Source organism: Athene noctua, chromosome 4 (assembly GCF_965140245.1).
Source record: "Athene noctua chromosome 4, bAthNoc1.hap1.1, whole genome shotgun sequence".
Lineage (NCBI taxonomy): Eukaryota > Metazoa > Chordata > Aves > Strigiformes > Strigidae > Athene > Athene noctua.
In genome coordinates, this window is record NC_134040.1 from 6,794,287 (window position 1) to 6,814,484 (window position 20,198).

The 20,198-nt window shown below is 44.8% G+C and overlaps 1 protein-coding gene across 1 annotated transcript; it reads left to right on the forward strand.

The window, feature by feature from the left end:
• The first annotated feature begins 13,421 nt into the window (after positions 1-13,421).
• Positions 13,422-19,754, forward strand: CD8A (CD8 subunit alpha). Its single transcript, XM_074903719.1, has 6 exons — positions 13,422-13,467; positions 14,030-14,395; positions 14,969-15,055; positions 15,600-15,716; positions 17,261-17,291; positions 19,655-19,754. The coding sequence occupies exons 1-6, from the start codon at positions 13,422-13,424 to the stop codon at positions 19,707-19,709; spliced, it is 702 nt and encodes a 233-aa protein (XP_074759820.1). The 3' UTR covers positions 19,710-19,754.
• The last annotated feature ends 444 nt before the right edge of the window (positions 19,755-20,198 follow it).

Genomic DNA, 20,198 nt, shown 5'->3' on the forward strand with positions numbered 1-20,198 from the left:
TGTGCTGAACCCCAGCAATGTCTGTGTGTGCTGAACCCCAGCAGTGTGTCTGTGCTGAACCCCAGAAATGTCTGTATGTGCTGAACCCCAATGTCTGTGTGTGCTGAGCCCCAGCAATGTCTGTGTGTGCTGAACCCCAGCAGTGTCTGTGTGTGCTGAACCCCAATGTCTGTGTGTACTGAACCCCAGCAGTGTCTGTGTGCTGAACCCCAGAAATGTCTGTGTGTGCTGAGCCCCAGCAGTGTCTGTGTGTGCTGAACCCCAATGTCTGTGTGTGCTGAACCCCCAGCATGCTGAGCCCTGAGAAATTCCCCTTGAAGTGCTGACCCTCAAGCAACACCCACATGTGCTGAACCCCAAGCGATGCCTGCGCATGCTGAGCCCCGAGTGATGCCTGTGTGTGCTGGGGCTCAAGCAGTGCCCGCGTGTGCTGAGCCCTGGGCGATTCCAGAGGGCGGGTGGATCTCCCCAGAGATGTTGAGAAGGCTCAGCCAGTGCCTGGAGCTGCAAGGCTGACATGGGGCTGGAAATTCGGCATCTTACTGAACACAGCGCTCGCTCTCTCGGATGCATCTTCAGCCCCACATCTCTGCTCAGACATGGGCACCAGCGCCAGGCTGGATCACCTGCAGTGAGTGCAAGGGGAAGGTGTCCACCCCGCTCCTGTCCCCAACATGAGTGGCAAGGCCAGCAGCTATTTTTACTGCTGGGACACAGCAGGGGTCTCCTGTCCTTGCACATTGCCTGTAACCTTACAGCTGCCCACAAGCCAAGGGCTCATGAGGCTCCAGAGTCCCCAGGTCCGGGGCAAACACAGGCATGGGCTTGTGTGGGTGTAAAGCATGGCAGTGGCACAGCAGCATCCCTCTGGCCTTACCCCCCTGCCACCGGGAACTGCTGCTCTCCACTTTAATATGAATTTTTCTCAAGGACTTGGTCTCAAACCTGGCTATGGTGCTCCTTGTGATGGATATTTCCCCTAAATAATGCAGTAGCAAAGCCAGCAGTGGACGATGCTGAACCAGCTTTCCCAGGCTGCGATGCTCACCCCGCTGATGGGCTGCAGGGGACCCTGACCCCAGACCCATCCCACCAGCCATGCTGCAGGGAGGGGTCCCCGAGCACCTCTGCTTCCAACACATCATACCGGCAGCATATTTTAGCCTCTGTGAAAACTCAGATGAACTAAACCCACTCTTTTTCTACCCTGCAAGCACTCGGTGTGCAGAGCTTTGCCCCAGGAGCAGATTATTTTTATTTTTTGCAGGACAGCTAAAAGGAAACCCCTTTGAAACTTCCCATGGACGAAAGTTTTTTCTTTCAAAACCAGGGTTTTTCCCTCAGCGTGCAGCTGCTTTTGAAATCCCAGCTCCCTTTCCCATGCTTGAGGCATCCTGACCTTAATGTCCATTCCTGCTTCATCTCTCCCACCTCTTGCCCGGCACAGGAGACAGCCTCCCATGGCCAGGCAGCCAGTGCTGGGCCTGGGCAGTGACAGGCAGGCTGTGACAGCCCAGTCCTCTCCCACGGGAAGGTGAGCCACCTCAGGAAAACTCTGCCTGGTACACTCCTCCTCCTCTCTCCATTCCCCAATTTGCCTTCATTGTTCCTTTGTAAATTGAAAAAACCCAAACAAAAACAACAAAAAAAAAACCCCACAAACAAGCCCCCCAAAAACCTGCCCAACCTCAACATCATCTGTACACAGTGAAAAAAGAAGAGTATAGCAACAGTCCAGGATGCTACATGTCCTTCTGAAACACAGGTTTGGGCAGTTTACCGATGGGAATGATGAAAATATTGTAAGTAATTCCTATAATCATCAATAGGATGTTTTAAGACAGTAAATCTCAGAGAGATTTTAGAGCAGGTTTCACAACTGCAAGGGTCAGTCGAAAAAAATCACTTCCCATTTCATACTTTCTTTCCTGAAGCATATATAAAAAAGAAACAGAAACACTAATAAAAAGTTGCTTTTATGTCTGAGAAAATTAGCCCGGTCCCCTGATATATGCAACTTCTTAGGTTTTCTTTCTTATCTCATCTCATCTCTGCGCTGAGAGCACGATGACAATAGCAGCCAAGGATCAGGGACACCATCTTATGGCATGTGGGGGGAAAAGGGATGCTTCCACCATGGAAAATAATGGGAAAATATTTCTGTGCATCTCTGCTAATAGCACGGTGCCCAGATCCATGGAGGGAGAGATACCAGTAACAGCATTGCCCATCACAATGTCCTGGCAAATGAGAACCCCTAATTTACTCCTCGTTTCCTTCCGAAGATGGACCAGCCTTCTCCTGTCTCCCACTGTCACCCTCCTTCCTGCAGCGAGAAACTTTCATACCTAGAAGGGAAAATAAAGGGATTTTATATATAACCCCAAATCCTCACATCAGCAGTAAATAAACGATGTCATCTTAAATGACAAAAGGAGGTACCACAAAAAATGGGACAAATGCAAAAGTTGTTTGTATAGCACATGGAGGTTTTTGCAGGTCTATGGGTTTAAATTACCTATGTTGTGCCCACCCCCACAAATCATTGGGCAAGGTATTGTAAAAGAGGTCAAAAAGACCTCTTGCAGTAAGATATTGTTATTATTTTATAGTATATATTTTTATTATATATATTCTATATATGTTCTCTGATGTTCAATATAGTATATATATACTGTATTATAAAAAAATACTAGTTATTCTTTCAATAAACAGTGCATGCATATGTTGAAAGCATTAAAATATTTAAAGACAGAGAGAAGAGCAGAAAAACAGGTATTTCAGGCATTGCAATGTAAAACTTCTGTAAATGGATTAAAAAAAAAAAATTGTCAGTCTTTCCAGACTATCTCAGTTGTTGATCTAATATTGGTAGTGCTCAATTTTTCTTTATTCTTTTAAGCTGCCCTGTCATTTTTATTGTGGATGGCCTGTATTTTTACAACACAAACAAATAAATCAGGTAGAGCTGAAAATATTTAATTGAAAACAAGCTAGCGACACGAGAGCAGAAGTTTTATCTGATTTTAAAGCTCCTAAATATATAAAAAAAAAAATTACAGTGTCATAAACACAGCTGAGTTGGGCACATTAACAGAGAAAGGATGAGTAACATCTCTGTTAAATGATTACGCTCGAAATCCATGTAAAGGGAAAGGATATACATATATCCATGGGTGCTGCTTAAATTCCTTCTGATTTATCCTTGGCCAGAATGGCTCCGTGCATGGTAGCTGCTTATTAAATATATCCTTCTGGCAGGAAAAATGGATTCACAGCAGGACTTCTAAGCATCCAGACCAGACTTGTTAAATGAGAATTTCTAAACGTCTTTTTCTGCTGCCGTATAAAATCAGATACACCCCAGAAGCTGCAAAAGGGGGGAAAAAAAAAAAAAAAATCTCAATTTTTACTTGCTTCTCCTGAATCCCATCAGTGCACAGACACAGACCTGCACACGCACACCCCAGCAGGGGCATGGGCAATTCTCTTTCCCATCTTTCAGAAGTATCAGTATTTCAGAAGGCACAAAATTCTCCTCCACCTACAGCACACACCAGCTCACCTGGCTACTCTGCTATGTCATATATCAAACAATTTACAAGAATCTTAAATATAGAAATATTGTATCATATATATTGACATTTATACTGACAATTTTCTAACCACATGTTATTATATATAGTTAAATTATAATATATATTAGTTAAATATATATAATATATTCAATAGTCATAACACATATTACATTTAAATATATATAACTATAATAGAGATTAATTTTATACATATATTATTTTTTATATATACATTGACAGTTCTATAGATTGACAGATATCTATAAAAAAACCCCACTGGGGAACAAAAAAACTACTCTCAGGCAACATAAGTACTCCTTGCCCATATTTCCCTGAACTTCATCACATTTCATTCAATAAACCAGAAATAGTTATACAGTAAATTTCTGGTTTACATAAACCAGAAATGCTTTCTTTAATATTATAATATTTAAAAATATTATTCCTGGTTATTAAATTGAATATTATTTGCAGAAATAAATATTTGTGCATATCAATACATCTATATTGTGTGCTCTTAGGCTGAGATCTGCAGCTTCTGTGGGATTATGTACAAATATTTGTTATTCCAGCATTCATTTAACTGAAACACGTATCAGACCAAGCTAAAAATAAATCTGTACAAACTGTGTGTTTTGCTTCTCTACCACCTTGCTATGGGAAAGATTACTTTGAGTTTATACAGCAGTGGTTCTTTCACATGAAACAAAACTCTCACCACATGTGTTTTAAATATTTGTAACAGGACAGGAGGTTTAATATTCCTCCCCCAGCCGTTCATTTTTTTTTGCTGAAGTTTGACTTCTTATTCAGCCTTTAAGTTATGCAAGTGTATGAACAGGGGGGTGGGGTGTGTGTGTGTGTGTGTGTGCGCATCACGCTTTTAAGCAGTGGAATATCACTATTACTGTTTCCACTTTCTGATCTAGTTAATAAATTACAACCAGATGTGAAACAGTCCAAAAAATCCCAGTGATGGCATCCGTGCAGAATTTTCTCTTTGCCAGGTACAACACACCTATGTGCTGTTCCACCAGAGATCCCACACAACCAACTTACTCAGTTCATTTCACATAAAAACCCCTAAGACAAGTCACTCACGGAAAGCAGCTGCCAGTCAATATGAAAAGGAAACCTGCTCAAATGGCAAAGCCCTCTCCATTCTCTCCAAAAAGCTCCTTGGAGGGGCTGGGAGCCCTCATGCAGCCAGGTTGACACAGGTGCCCATGAGCTTGTCTCCTTGGCTTTATTTTGGGTTGGACAATGAGTAACGGCTAAATTTCATCTTGCCCAAACCAGACTGAGTCTCTGCATCATGCAGCAGAAAATTTGATACTGCAGAAATAGTGGCTGTCTGCAGGTGAAGTTTTTTAATGCTGAATTTTTCAAGGGCTTGAGCTTGCTGGGGAATACCAAAAAATGCCTAACTTCCCGGTGTAGAGCATGGGGAGCGATGGATGCCTTCAAAGTGATGAGCCCATGAGCTGGTGCCAACCACCAGCACCCTGCTTGCTGCAGTCAGCCCCGTGTCCTACACCACCCCACACCTCCCTTCTCCCTGCGAGCATGATGGGGCAAGCCTTACCCTGCCCAAGGTACAAGCCACGTTGGTTTTTCTTCTCCTCTTCTCTGCTTGTGGTTAAAATGTCCAGCCGGGAGGCTGGGCTCTAAAAGATGGGGTGCAACCACCCTCCCCCTCTGTGAGTCCAGGCAGGGAGGAGGGCTGTAGCTTAGGAGACATCTCTGTCCCCAGAGCTCTGTGTGTGATCTCACCCACCACATTTCCCGTTGCTCCCTCCCAGCGCAGAGAGCGGGGCGTGAGGCCATGCAAGCTGTGTGAAATGCAGCATCAAATGGAGGTGTTGGGCAGCTGCCTTCGGGGACGGGCATCCTCAGAGCGGCTGGGTGTGTGCTGCTCTTCCATGTTGCAGAGTGGCCTATGGTAGAAACCACAGTTGAGTCCCACCATATCTGACATCTCTTCAGGTACCACCGGGGGAGGAGATGCTGGGCTGCGGGGGGGCCCTGCAGCCAACTCGCAGGCAGGGCCACAGGCAGAACGGCTGCCATCCCTCAGCAAAGCTCAAGGTGCAATTATCTGGCAAAAACACAAGATAAATTCATTGGTTGATGTCTCAGGGAGAGGCTGCTGGACTGTGCTGGCATCCAGCTACAGGGCTTCAAAACATTGTGCCTTAACAGCAGCATCAAATACAAAATTCAAATTGGGATATTTCCTACCAGTATCTTAAAAAAAAATGAGACAAAATATTCCTGCATTGAGCAACAAGCTGCAAATGACACTGCTGTTATTAAAAAGTATGTCTCAAGTCATCTCGACGCAGGAGGAAACAAGTCAGAACGGCAGTGGAACAGCCATTACTAAAATATATGCCTTTCCTCCAGTCATTTTGTTTTAATCTGACTCAACCATTGCTACCATAGCCAGGATAATTTTGATATAATTTAGAAATGTGGGTCACATCCCACTGCACAGTGCTCAAGCTGCCATCCCCCAGGAGATGCCAGGGAAGGCAGCTGCTGCCATGCGAGTTCCCCTGGTCCCTCCTCACCACTCCAAACTTGGGACACAAACTGAGCTAGCTGGCCAGGGTCAAACATCTTTCCTGGTCATTATCCCTCTTCCAAGAGGCATCCAGGATACCCTGGGCTGTAAAATAAAGGAAGATCTCACCTGCCTTCTCTGCCCATTCCCAGCACCAAAGGTATCTTGCTTGAGGTCCCACGTAATCACAGAATTGTTCCACTGCTCCCTGCTGGAGGGATGAAGGGGTGTGATGCATCAAAAATGGCCACAGCATCCTCAGTGGTGTCATTTATGGGTGGGCACGCCACAGAGGAGCTGGTGATACAGCCCCTTGTCCCTTCCCTGTGCACTCATGGTTGAGAAGCGAGCAAGGGAGAGTCCCAAAGGGCTGTGGAAAGAGTCCTGTCCCACCACGAGCAGACAGGGACACAGACACAAGGCCTGCAGGGTTGGATGCTGCTGCCCTGAAGAGCTGGAGCCACATGAAGCTCAAACCATCTCCAACCCATCATCTTCCAGCTCACACAACTGGAGACACAAGTTGGAAAGCCATAGGCAGTTCATGTGTAGGTATCTCCTGTATTCTGAATGCATACACACCCAGAAAACAGTTTCTTTATGCAATGGTGACAACATGAGAGGTTGGACCCTGCCCTTTTCTCTCACTGTCTGCGGTGCAGAGGACAGAGATGTTGGGAGAGCTATGGAGAACTGCAGGATCCATTCTCGGGATAAATGTCCTTGTGCAGGGCCAGCAGCTAAGGAAGATTTAAGTGTTCTGCATTAAAGAATGAGATAATTGGAAAATTAATAGCGTTTCAGAGGAAATGGATGTGGACTTTCATAGCAAACGGCTTCCTTAAAATGACACATTCTAATGAGATCTCATAGGTAAGAATATAAAAATGACTGGTTTTGTTCAGAGCAAAGGTCCATCCAGACGACTGTTCTGTCTCCAACACTGGCTACCAGCAGATGGCTAAGGAATAATAAGGGCAAGACAATCATGAGAGACACTGCCCTTTAATATTCAGACTATTTTTAACTAAAAATATTTCCTGAGGCTCTTGCTATCTACCGAGTAATGCACAATGAAGCTCTCTTCCAAGCATTTGTTCAGGCTTTGTAGCCTCGGTGTCCTTTGGCAGGGACATTTGTGGATGATTTCATTTGCTTTCAGCCTCACCCACATCAGCTTCATCTGCTGGCCCTCACTTTCTATACTGGAAAAAGCAGTGAATAATCAACTCCTCTCCACTCCCTCCCCCCCGCCACTCATGATTCTGGAGACCTTTAGTGTATACCCACTTAAATCACGTTTTCAGGCCTACACAAAACCCATCTCGGACCTCTGATCTTCCATTCTGCCTTTCTTTGAACCTTTTCTGGTCCTGCTACTTCTTTTTTGAGTCCCCTCTTTGAGATGAGGGGTGAGACAAACACAGAGCATTCAAGGATTTATACAGGACCATGCACTGAACATGGGCTGGACCACTGGACATAGCTGTGTTCTCTGTTTTATACCAAATTTCTTTCCCACCTGCTAACATTTGATTTGCTTTTCCTGCTGAGCACTGAATTGATGTTTCCATGGTAGTAACTGTTTTAACCCAAATTTTCACCCCTGAATGACAATATTTGGCTCCTTATTTTGCAGCAAAGCCAGGACTGGTTTTCCTTGAGTTCACCACTTCACATTCACCTACTCCAAATTTCACTTGCCCCTGTATTGCCCAATCTCTGAAAAATCCTTCTGCAGCTCTGTATTTACAATACATAAATGCAAGTAAATTAATGTGCATAAAAATAAAGTTAGCAGGATATGTTTTAAACATGAACTGTTATACGGCTAGTGAGTCCCATGCTCACAAAGGGCTGGAGTGGCACCTCCAGGAGAACAGGTATGGAAAAAGTAATCACACACTTCATACCAATGGTGGGGATCAGGCTGTTAAAAGTGAAACCCTTAACAACAAATGTAGTTTGCTTTCTTGGTGATGGGAGAGCATTAAACCAGCCGCTGTTTTTTGAAACAGCCATCTCTCCTCCACTCTGCCTCTTTTGAACAAGGTATTGTGGCTTAGGGTTGCATTTTACGGGTCTAATTCTACAGCGAGGGTTGGTTTTTTTTCAAGTAGATGCAAATTCAGGAGGAAATAACAAGTTGTACAACCCAGCTAAGGCTATTAACAGAACCACAATAGATGAAGCAAGTAATCTCAAGCAAGCCACGGGTTTTCATACTGCTGGCACTGTCAGCAGGAGGGGTGCATAATCAGAAATGGGATCAATTCCTCTATTCCACTAGCTGTAACAAACGACACAAATTAATGTTCCCTCTCAAAGATGTTAACAGTAAAGATGCCCAGCAATGCAATACCCTGCTCTGGGAAAGTCCTCCACCACCACATAGATGGGCCTAGAAACTCCCTGAGTATCTCCATTCCTGCCCAATGTCTTCAGGGAAGAAGGTCAGTGTGCAGCAAGGAAGGAGACCAGACATGACAAGACTCTGGATTGATGGAGGAGTCATCAGCTCCCAGGGCTGTGGGGATAACACCAAGGCCAGGAGATCCTGGAAGGGAGCTGACCTAGGAGGACAACTACCAAACAGTGCCTCAAACCCAACAGAAATCTGATTGTGGGAACTGGAAGTGAGATAATGAGCCCAGTTCACCAACTAAAAACTACTGGAGATGCTGTTCAGAGAAAAAAAAAAAAAAAAAAAGCTAACGCTGTAGCTTTCTTAAGGAAAGTCTATATTCAGTATAAGAAAATAAGAAGTCTGTACTTCTGGACTAAATCTCTGTGGTATTTAGGACACTGGAGCTGCAGAAAACCAACCTGTCCCCTGTTAACTCCAGCTGTGGCACTGGCAGAGTAAATTGTCACCATTTCCCAAAAGATGTCGTCATGGATTGCTGATTTACCAAAGGTCTGCACAAACAAGCTCTGCAGCATCAAGAAAGAAAACACAAGAAGCCTGTGCAAGGAAAACTTATAACACATTCAGGTCTTTTTTTATCACACTCTCAGCTGAGGTACCAACAAGCACAGAGATTCTGGAGATTTTCAACCCAGTGACCCACAGAGAGATGAGAGCGCAGGACTGTTTGTGGTTTGCATACTGTGTTTTAATGTATGTGATGTTTGCACTGAGAGCACCCAGAAGAGAGGGCAGCATTGGCCACTGACCTGGAAACACACAGCTACGGTGGAAAGAGTGTGTGAGTATCTGATGCGTGACAGTCGCACTTGACATTCTACAAACCCCTTAAGTGCTGCAGCTTTGCAAAGAAAAGGAGGGCAGCAAGTTGCTTATAAACCACAGCTTCATTTCACTCCGGAAAAGTTGTATGCTGTAGTCTCAATTTTTTTTTTTTTTTTTTCCCCCCTCTGTTTGAAACAAAGGTTTGTAATTTGTGACTGATTTTGACATCTTCATTAAAACTTTCCATTCCTCCTTATGAAAGGGAACCTTCAAAAGTTAACAACAGGAAGGATCAGCAATGCTGAAGCAAACACAATCCCGTGTCACACATCACTGATCACTTGCAGGGATCAAGCAGTACTTGCTCATCGTTCCCTAGCAATGGGAGGTCCTTCTGAAGCACTACGAGGAGGTACCACAGGCAACAGAACAGCAGACCTAATAGAGCACCACCATTTTGATGCTCCTTTTGTGTCTACCAACCATTGTAAATCCCGCATGCTCCTGCTGCCAGTCACGCAATACATGGAGGCATCCGTGTGATGTCTGATATTTCAGATACTAAGAAGCTGAAGAGTTTCTTATGAAAAAGTCACTGAGATCCTGCCACAAAATTACTAAGAAATCAACGATATCTGAAACTCAGCATCTCCTCCAGCTCTGATGACCCAAGCTCCTGCTCACTTCCCACGTCTTCTCTGTTAAATGGATGTAAGCTAGCACAGAGAAAATCAATCCTAAACTCACTTCATGCCAAGCCCCATTCAAAAAAAGGCAGACCCTTATTAGTCTATCTCTTCCCTGAGAGATTTTTTCTCTTCTCTCCTTGCTCTTGTCTCCTTCTGTTTGCTTGACATTAATACAGACAAGCAACTTAGGTTGGAGCTCACCAGCCATCAGAGCCCTGCAATCTTAGCTACAAATAAAATGGAATTTATTGGTAGGTTTGGGAGAAAAAGTAAATTACCTCCTACTGTCTAACCAACCTGCCTGGTCTCCTGACATCTCTTATACAATGCTCTGCAGAAGTAAGTGGTTGACTGAGTTGTTTCTTCTTCCTTAGACTTATTGTAACTGTGGCACTACAACAGAAATTACTAATAAAACATGTTATTAATGCTACTGTTTCACTGGTTTGACTTAGGTCCTCAATCTAACAATGACACCTATTGCAAAATATCATCTAGAGGACAAACTGCCAAATCAGAGCATGCTAAAGTCAAAGGGATTCCTTAATTAATCCTATTAACCACCTACTCCACCCAGTTTTGGAGTAGGTCATCAGTGAAAAATTACATATACTGATCTAAATTATTTATACAAGTGTTGATTTTTAAATTAAAGCTTTTCCTGGAGGTCCTGCTTGTGCCTGAAGCTTTGCGTAATCAAATAATTTCCATTGCAATTGTTTTAGTTGTTCTTATTTGTTACTACAAGAAATAGAAACAGCTTTGTGCTAAGCAATAACTAAACACAGAAGCCAGGGGAAAAAAAAAAAAAAATATTATCCCTGCCCCAGCTAATTTATTATTTAGGAGACATGAGATGGGGCACAGGAAAGCGCGTGCTTTCATCTCATCACACACAGACATCTCCATCGGAGCTACACTTTCCTGGTTTCCTCTCTGGCTAACGAAGTGTGTCCATGCTGAAAAGAGATACACCACAGCCTGCTTGCAGCTATAGCTCTCCACTGACAATAAACTTTTGTCTTGCCTTAAAAGGATATATTCATTAGCAGTTTCTTGCAGGCAGCAGAAAGGAATAGCTCCCCCTGAAGTCGTCTCCTGTGACTCCCCAACATCACCCTTGCCAGCACAATGGGCAAGTGTCAGAAGAGACAGGGGCTGGTGGTATCTTTCGTTTAGTGGTGAGTCACAAAGTGCTTCAGCAAGTAAGAGCATGAAGAGAAAAAGGAGACCTCTAAACAGTGACACAGGGTCTGAACGTGACCAAGGAAGTGATGGCCTTGCATGGAAACTAGCTCAATTCATGAGCCACGAGGTCCAAGAACAAGGACACCTCTACACCCAGGAGAAGAATCTCTGGGCGCCAGTTCATTACTCTAGACTGATACTCAACAAAATTTACCATTAATCAGAGACAAGAGAGAAGAAAGATGTTTCTACAAAAAAGGCACTAACCCTTCGTGGATGATCCTTTAATTGTATAGGTTCTCCCAGCACATCCATCACCACATCTCTGAGGACATGCACTACGTGCTGTAGTTAAGCACTCACACTCTACAGCAGAGTGAGAACCTAGTCCCGACAAACATTTGATCCATCATTTGCCAGCACTTTCGCTTCCATTTGAACCATACCAAAAAGCAGGAATCAGGGATTTTCCTGCTTTGGTCTCGGGAGGGTGGTGCTTTTGAAAATGTTTCTGAAATTTCATTTTCTGTCACCGAGTTGTAAGCGTGATGGAAGTGGGGGGGCACTCACACAACAATCCTGATGGATGGCAGGAACCAGCTCACTTCAGAAAACATTAAGCTCAGCTGTAGTCATCTACAAGGCAGGCCCATAGTTTCGGTTCCTCGTATACGTTCCTTCATCAGTCCATGAAGACAGGCACTTCCCAAGAGCAGCTTATCTCATTATAAAGGGACAATGAATTCTATTTAGCATAAGGAGAATAAACCGCCCACTGAAACCAGAAGGAGCCTATGCAAGTAGCATCACTTGATGTTTCATCTGGAGATGTCTGGAGTGCTACGAGGTGACATTTAGTTCAAGTCTGACATTCCCAGTTGCTTGACAGGATTTTGAGATCCAGATCCCTGCAACGTTATCCAACAGATGAAACCTAGTTTATTTTGCCAAAATCTGCTCTATTTTAGGTAGACAACACAAGTCTCACAGCCTCATGAAAGTATGAATTCCACACATTTCAGTAGGCCTAACAGCAGCTTTCCTCACTTAACAACATGCTTTGATGCCCAATGAGATAAACCCAGTACCTAAACCATTTTCCATAACTCATCTCTTAAGTAGCAGCCGCAATAGCAATGGCATCAAAGTCAGCAGCACCTGGTTTCTGACATACCCAGGAAAAAGGAGACTTTCTTTGCAAAGGAGTAATAGAAAAACATCTTGCACAGAAAATTAATCAGCAGGAAAGCCAGGAAATGCCAACCAAAGAAATAAATAATACACCAGCCCATCACCTAGCAGTCTGGTGAAGCTGTTGCTACTGTATGTGCAAAGATCCAGGAAGCATCACCCATACCCACATGCAAGTGGTCACCTGGAGGCAGCAGCAAGGGCCCACTCCCTTGAAATATTCAAAGGGTTTTTTTGGCAGGGCGGAAGCGCCTGTGGTTAGGAAAGAAAACCACGAGGTGCTAAAAAAAAAAAAAAATGCATATCCCTGGGGCATGGGGCTTTCTCAGTGGGTTTCAGATCACAGACCACCTGCCTTGCACAAAACAGCTTTTGCAGAGCAATTGCAAAGAAGAATCAAAAAGAGAACAATAGAACACCTGAAAAACTCAGCTGCGAGTCAGCAATGCATGTGCTTGGAGATAAATAATGCGTATGGATGAATGCCATGAAACACCTGTGTATTGCTTGCTAGGTAATAAAATGCAGTGAGCTCTGCCATCTGCATGAGACCCCTTGAGCGCGCTCAAGCAAAGACAGCAGAATCCCTGCCAAGAAACACAACCTGGGTCCTGCAGCCAAAGCATGGGGCTTGTCCCTGACTTCTGCAGAGCTGGAGCTGCTGTGAACCCCCAGATGGCTGGGAGACAGTAGGCTGTGGTGGCTGGTCCTCAGGCACGAGCATCATCAGGCTGCATCTCTAGGGAAGTCATTGAGGCAAAACCCTTGAGGCACCATTGAGAGCTGATAACGGTAAGTGAACCCAACTTCTGGATTAGAACTGAATTTCTTCAGAAATGGTGTTTTTTTTTTTTCCCCTTCATTTTGCCGCAGATGCCGAACGCCATCTCTTTACCTAAGAGGGTCCTGATGACATCACATCCTCTCCAAAGAACAACGCGGCCTCCCAAGTCAAGTGAGAAAGATTATCTCTGCTCCACCGCACTGCCCCCTCGGACGGCCACCCCTAGGAGAAGATGGCCGGGTCTCCTGCTCTGCTGCTTCTGCTCGCTCTGGAGCTCTGTGAGTATGGACACTGGGTTGTGCATCACCTTCATCAGGAGGGATAAGTAAACCCCTTCCAAAGAATCCAATGAATTGGGTTAAATAGCTAAAGGGAAAATAAAAAGCAAACCAAAAAGGCTGACTTTGAGGTTTGCTCAGTAATTGTGGAGGTGAAGGCGACATCACCTCAGCCAGCGTAGGGCAGCCAGAGGGGTGGCTGCAGCATCATGTGTACCAGGAAGGGAGCCTGGTCAGGGAAGTGGATCTGGAGGGGAGGGGGACAGGGAAAAAGGGGGTTTAGCAGTCAGTGGTTTTAGGGAGTCACCTCAGATAAGCTGGGAATATGTAACATACCTGAGCAGGCAGCTGGAAAGCTTTTCTGAAGGGCAGCACCTCTCTTGGGGGGCTGATTACTGAGCACCCTCCACACACAATCCCAACAAGGACTCCAATAAAACCTTCAAGTCATCCAGACAGCATGGTCCTCCTTTTGCATTTGACCTCACATCCCATGGACAGGGAACAAGAGGTGGATGGAGCTCTTCCCGAGCAGTTCCCACAAGGATTTCTCTCCCACAAGGCTGCCCTGGGACCCATAGCCAGAAGAATGATATGAAGGTCACATTTCGTGACAGGACAATCAGTCATCCCAAGCTGGGACAGCGGCTGGAGCTGGAGTGTCAGACCACCAACGCGGAGAACGGTGTATTCTGGGTCCGCCAGAACAAAGATGGGACCCTTCACTTCATTGCCTTCATCTCCTCTCTGTCCCGGATCACCTTCAAGGAGAAGCAGCCATCCACACGCTTCGAGGCAAAGAAAGAACGCAACACCTACCATCTGACAGTGAAGTCTTTCACAGCAGCAGACGAGGGGAACTATTTCTGCTTCATGAATGCCAACCAAGAGATGTACTTCAGTCGTGGCCAGCCTGCCTTCTTCCCAGGTTAGCAACACTTCCACCCAACCTCACTTAGCTTTTCCAAAATGCCCAGCACCTCCTGCCCGGGCCTTCTTTTTAATCAGTTGTCTCTCCCACAAACCCCATTTTCCCTGCTTGCTTGCCCAAGGCATCTTTTGACCAACACACCTATCCTCCTGCCGGAGGCTCCCTGCTTACCATCTCTTCTCATGGTATCACTCCTGCCCAAAGGTAAAGGTGATCGGGCAGACCCAGCATCACCTCCCCATCCCCACTTCTCTATCCCATTCATGGCTCTGAAGGCATAAGTCTAAATCAAAGTCCACCACCACCCCTCCTTCCTCACCTACCAACCTCAGGGTACTCAGGCATTCTGAGGGTCGTGGCAGAAAGCAAGAAATAAGGAGCCTGCAGCTCCTGATTGATTGGGTGTTAGGAGACCCTTCCTGGGGGAGTCACCATCCAAAATGGGCTCTGTGAAGTCCCCCCAGACCCAAGCCCTATGCTGGCCACAGAGGCAGCCGTGCCCTGGCAGAGGTGGGAGAGCAGGAGAGCGCTATTTTACTGTATTTCTCAATATGCTGTATTCACTTGTAGTCACCACCACAGCAGCACCCACTGCACTGGCACCCACCACCCAGAGTGGCACCAGAAAGGACCCCTGCCTGAAGACCCTGGATCCAGGTAGCCCAGCTGCAGGGAGGGATGGTCCACTGATACCAAGGGGGATGCTGCAGGCACTACAGGATTAAGGGGAGGGAAAATTCTTAGAGCTTTATCAGAGCTGGATAACTGGGTATGCGCATCTGGGAGGATTAAACCTCAACATTTCATCCCACATAGGACAGGCTAAGGACGACTTAAAAGGAATGAGGATGTCTCATGACTGGGTACACTGGCAAAGGTGGAGGGAGGGCAGAGCCTTGGGGGCTGGTGCTGGTTTTAGCCTCAGCAGGGGACACAAGAAAAATTTTAGCTACATGTCCTCCCTCAAGTCCCCAGGAAAATGGCAAGAGCGGTGGCACTCACGTACATTCACCACTGGGGATGACACCCATGCTGGGCTTGTGGGCATCCCTGGTGCCCACCTCTGTCTTTGCGGGCCAGGGGAAGACCTCTGTTTCGCTGCCAGCATTGCTGAATGCCAGGCAGGTCCCTCGGCTCCACCAGAGCTGGCCAAAACACCAGTCCTGAGCATCTGGTGGACCTTTCCTCTTTATTTCTGCAGAGAACATGAAGAAGAGCGAGCTGAGTTTATTCTGCGACCTCTTCATCTGGGTTCCCTTGGCAGGCGCCTGCCTCCTGCTCCTCATTGCCCTGGCAGTCACTGCCGTGCTGTGTCAACGTAAGACTCACCCGTAACCCCCTGTAGATACTCCTCTTGCCCAAAACCACATCCCTGTCCTTCAGTGGAATGGATCTTTCAACTATCCCCTTTACACAGACATCAGATAACCAGGACACAGTCAACCCAAGAGAAGGACCACTGTTAAAAAAAAAAATAAAAAAATCATTGCCCATGTTTTCCTCAACAGTAGACTTAGCCTGAGAAATAATTGCCAATTTCTATACTACAAGAAAAAATAATTATAATTAGAGAAAACTTATTCTATCAAACTATGTTGGCTCTACTATCCTTAAATTGGTGTATCAGGGGGTAAAAAAGGGCTTGCAAATTCAAATGCTGAGACTCCCATTAGCAGCTTGAACTGGAAGCAAATGAGCAACTTAATTACACAGGTTCAGAGATTGCTACAGTGAAAGCAGTAATGCAAAATCTCTGGGTAGGCAAAAGTCCTTTGGTAAAATTTCATATCTGAAATGTCTAAGTTACCCTGAGCAAGCGGTGAGTGCAAATGTATTTAAATCAATTTAATGCTCGCTGAAATCAGTTTAACTTCCCGTTACCCCCAGGAGTTACACCGATTTCATTAAACCGGCTCAGCTTGTTTGCCTGGAACACCAAAGTGTTTTGCTACTGAATTAATCTCTCTGACCCTGCAGCCTGGAGCTGATGCGAGATGAATTTACCAGCTGAGCCAGTTAATAATGGTACAATTTTTCAGCATCCTTCAGCCCTGAAAAATACTAATCACCAGGGTCTGCAGCGATAGGAAGGAATACATGAAAAATCATTGATGAGCCACAGCCAAAAATCATTCTTCTCAAGGGAAATAGATGGTGATGCAGCAGAGCACCCGGAGTTGGTCCAAATTCCCTCTGAAGTCACCAGGACCTCTCCATGTGCACTAGGATTCTCTGGTGACCTGCAACATCGTTAACCCACAAACACCACTCAGTGATTTGTTTTGCCTTTTAATGCTGATGTGAATTATCAGTGGAAAGCCATTAGCTGCAATTAATTTCTGCAGCAGGCAGTCTGAGCCCTCAAATACAGATTTTGGTTTTTTTTTTGTACTAAAATTAATGATTGGACATTGTATTTTGCCAAATACATCCCAAAGTAACAACATAGATGGTAAAATGGGGAAGAGTATCGTTCAACTTGGTTGCATGCTGTGTGGCATCATTGCCACTTGCCTGTTGTAGAAATTAATTGCTGACAGTGAATTTTTAGCAACGTGCCAGAGTTGCTGGAGACAGCAAAAAAAAAAATTTTTTTCACTGTCGGTGCTCCCAGGCTGACCCTGCTACTGTTACTCACAGGAAAATTTAATTCATGAAAATTGTTAAGTGGAGTTCTGAGGAAACATGAGCAGCAGTACGACTCCTTTGCATGGCTTTCCTTAAATATAAGCTTGGTTTATCTGTTATTAGTCTTAAAGACAGCAAGCTGCTAGGGAATGCCAGCCCTACCCCACTGCAGTGTTTCTTTACTGAGCTGTGACTCTGTGTCTTTGAACTAAAATATTTTCTTTTTTATTTTAGAAACCCGAAGACGAAGATGCAGATGTAAAAGGTCAGTAAGTGGCAGGTGTTGACCTTTTTCTTTTAAGCTTGGCACCATCTCACCCTCAAGTGATTAGAGCAGGCAGGTGACAAAGTGAACTAAAAATTCTTCGTTTCCTATACGGTGGATGGGAAGGGATTGTGTAATGAATTAAGAGCAAAAAAGAGAGAGAGAATTCTCTTCTCCCAAGTTTGTTCTTTTAACATTAAGTAATTCAAATCACTGAGCACTGACACTGCAGTAGAAACTAAAGAGAAACACAGGAGGTGTCTGTGGCAGCCAAAAAACTTTGCCCATTACCTGCTGCTTATAACTGACATCACATTTGTGTGCTCCCAACGCACCACTCCAACTCTAACCTGGGGATGACCATATTTCATCCCTTCCCCTCCCCAAACCATTCATTTCATTTCATCACTGGACCTTCAGGTTGTGGCCATGGACTAGATGCAAGTTATTTCCCTCTGCACAATTCTGGACCAACATCACCATGGCTTAATGCCTCAAGCTCCCCAACAGGAACTAAGTAACAGTAGCAGCGGGGCTGACGCAGCCTTCGATGACTTTCTGAGAAACAGCAGTGTGGATATGTATAGCTTTAGAGTTAACCTATTTCCTAGGGCAGACAGGAATCCTTTTTTTATGCTTTCCCCCCCTGCCTCCCCAACCCACCCATCATCCTGAGGCACCAGGAAAACACTATCGGAGTCAGAATTTCAATTTGCCAGTTTGGAACAAGAAATCCTTTTGCCCATAAGTAATACATGTTTTGCTTCTGCAAATCGACCTCCTTGCAGCTGGTTTCTTCACCTTGCCTGCTTTGCAGAAAACCACTTCTGTAGTTTCGCAAGCCTTGTGCTGAGCGTGCACCCTGGGGCTTGTCACAAGAGCATGCTCTGGCACAGAAATCCCCGCTACTGCTCCTGTCGGGCCAGCACTTGGGAAAGCTGGGTTGCAGAAAAGTCTGGAATAGTATGTTCAAGCCTCTGGAGACTTATTCTTTGCAAATCAAGCACCCTTTAAATCAGATAAATTCAAATTCCTTGTTATAACTACACAGGTTTCATAGTTAAAATTTAATAGCTTTTTACTCATCCAAATTAACGATCACTGAGAAAAAAACTCCCTCCCCCTCTATTAACAGCAAATGGATCCCTACAATTATTATTATTATTTTTTAAATAGTTGCTTGAGTAATAAGAGTGTTTAAGGGAAGAGGCACTGAGTGGCAATACCTTCTGCCTTTTGGGGGCAATATTCCTATGTATATATCAGAATATAGCTGCACCCAGAGACCTGCAATTTCTTTTACCCGTCTGAAAAAAGGGAAGAGCTTGTTGTTTTTATGATAGATATTTCTTATATCCAGCACTCTTCTGATCCTCGCCTGGCTTTCAAGTGCTAAATGATAACAAAGAGCGCTTCTTGCAGCCTTGTTTAAGACGATGCTTGCATTCTTTGCTTATCTCAATCCCTGTTTCTAACCCTGTGCAAAATGTTCTGTCCCTACAGGGGAAAAAAACCACACTGCAGAGCTCTTAATTTTGAACCGATGGAGCAGTTGGGTTACAAGTGCCTCAGGAAACCATCTTATCAAGGACAGCTTTCCTTTGGCAGCGCTAACATGACAGGGCTCTGGTTTAAGCAACTGTAGCATATTTAAGCTTTTATTTAGGGGAGGAAATTCCTGCTGCTCTGAGCAGTTCCCGCGTACTGAAATGAAGCTCTTCGGAAGTTAATAGTGCAATTCACTCAATTAAAGACCGCCTCAGGATCTGGCCTGGGATTCTTGCTGGCAGCTGAAGGATTCATTTGCCACCACAAATTAATCTTCAGTGAAAACGGGTGCCAGATCTCCAACTCATTAAATCAGCATGAAACTATCAGTTGCTGGAGACCAGTAATTTCTATCATTTTGAAAACATGCCGGTAGTCTAGAAAGCTTCCTTTTAAACTGCTCTGCAGCAAACTGGTTTGCAACAAGAAAAAGTCCTTATGAACTGGTAACAACTTCCCCAACTCCGAAAGAGCCCCGAGCTCTTCTTTCTTAATTCATTTCTGAATGGTGAGAAAGGTTTGAGGAGAGGACAGGAGTGTGCAGAAGTCAGAGGCAAATAGAAAAAACCCAACTTTTTTTTTAAATTATTGTTGTAACAATTGATTAGCAGTTTAAGTCCTTCTACTGGCTGTCACTAGTTGAAATGCTGGCAGATCCTTCACCAGCACAAAGAGGATTTAGGAATACTTTGCAAGACTCCTCTTGGAGGTCCCTGGCTGCAGACCAAGGCTAAACAAGCTGATCAGCAGCCATACATTAATTGCCTTCTTGTTCCTTTCATATTGAAGTAAATCAAACCCTTTTCTCTCTCTAGACCTGTGAATGGGAAGCCCAATGTGAAACCTAGCACGCCAAGACAACGCACATAAGCATCTGCACCTTCTGGATCACCTTCTGGGAGCATAAGCTCATCCCCCACATTATCTCTATTACTACTACTTCTCATGCACTGCACCCTGACAAATTTGAAGAGATGGAGCAGAGACACATGGACAGCAAACAGGCACTTTTTCTGTGAACTGCATGCTAAAGCACAGCTCATTACCAAACCTGAGATTTCCAAATCAATTCCCAAGGCCAAACACCACCTCTGGTGTGATGGAGCTCCACAGTTCAGGCAGATCAATCCTGATGCTGACATGTATTAGTGATAAACTGATGAGAAATGAGGATTATTAGCCAGACTTTTGTACAAGTGGGTATAATACTTCTTTATAAAATGCAGCCCAAATTTGAATTTGATGCAAAAAAAACTTAGAAACAAAAGCCCTCAGTTAACACACCCTCTTTTCATGGCGCCACATGTCTCCTAGGAGCTTTACTGTTTCATCTAATATAACATGAGGCTGCACTGAGAA

Coding starts and splice junctions, on each gene's coding strand:
- CD8A (XM_074903719.1), top strand. CDS start 13,422: ATGGCCGGGTCTCCTGCTCTGCTGCTTCTGCTCGCTCTGGAGCTCT. Junction 14,396..14,968: donor CCAGCCTGCCTTCTTCCCAG/GTTAGCAACACT, acceptor ATTCACTTGTAG/TCACCACCACAGCAGCACCC. Junction 15,717..17,260: donor CACTGCCGTGCTGTGTCAAC/GTAAGACTCACC, acceptor TTTTTATTTTAG/AAACCCGAAGACGAAGATGC.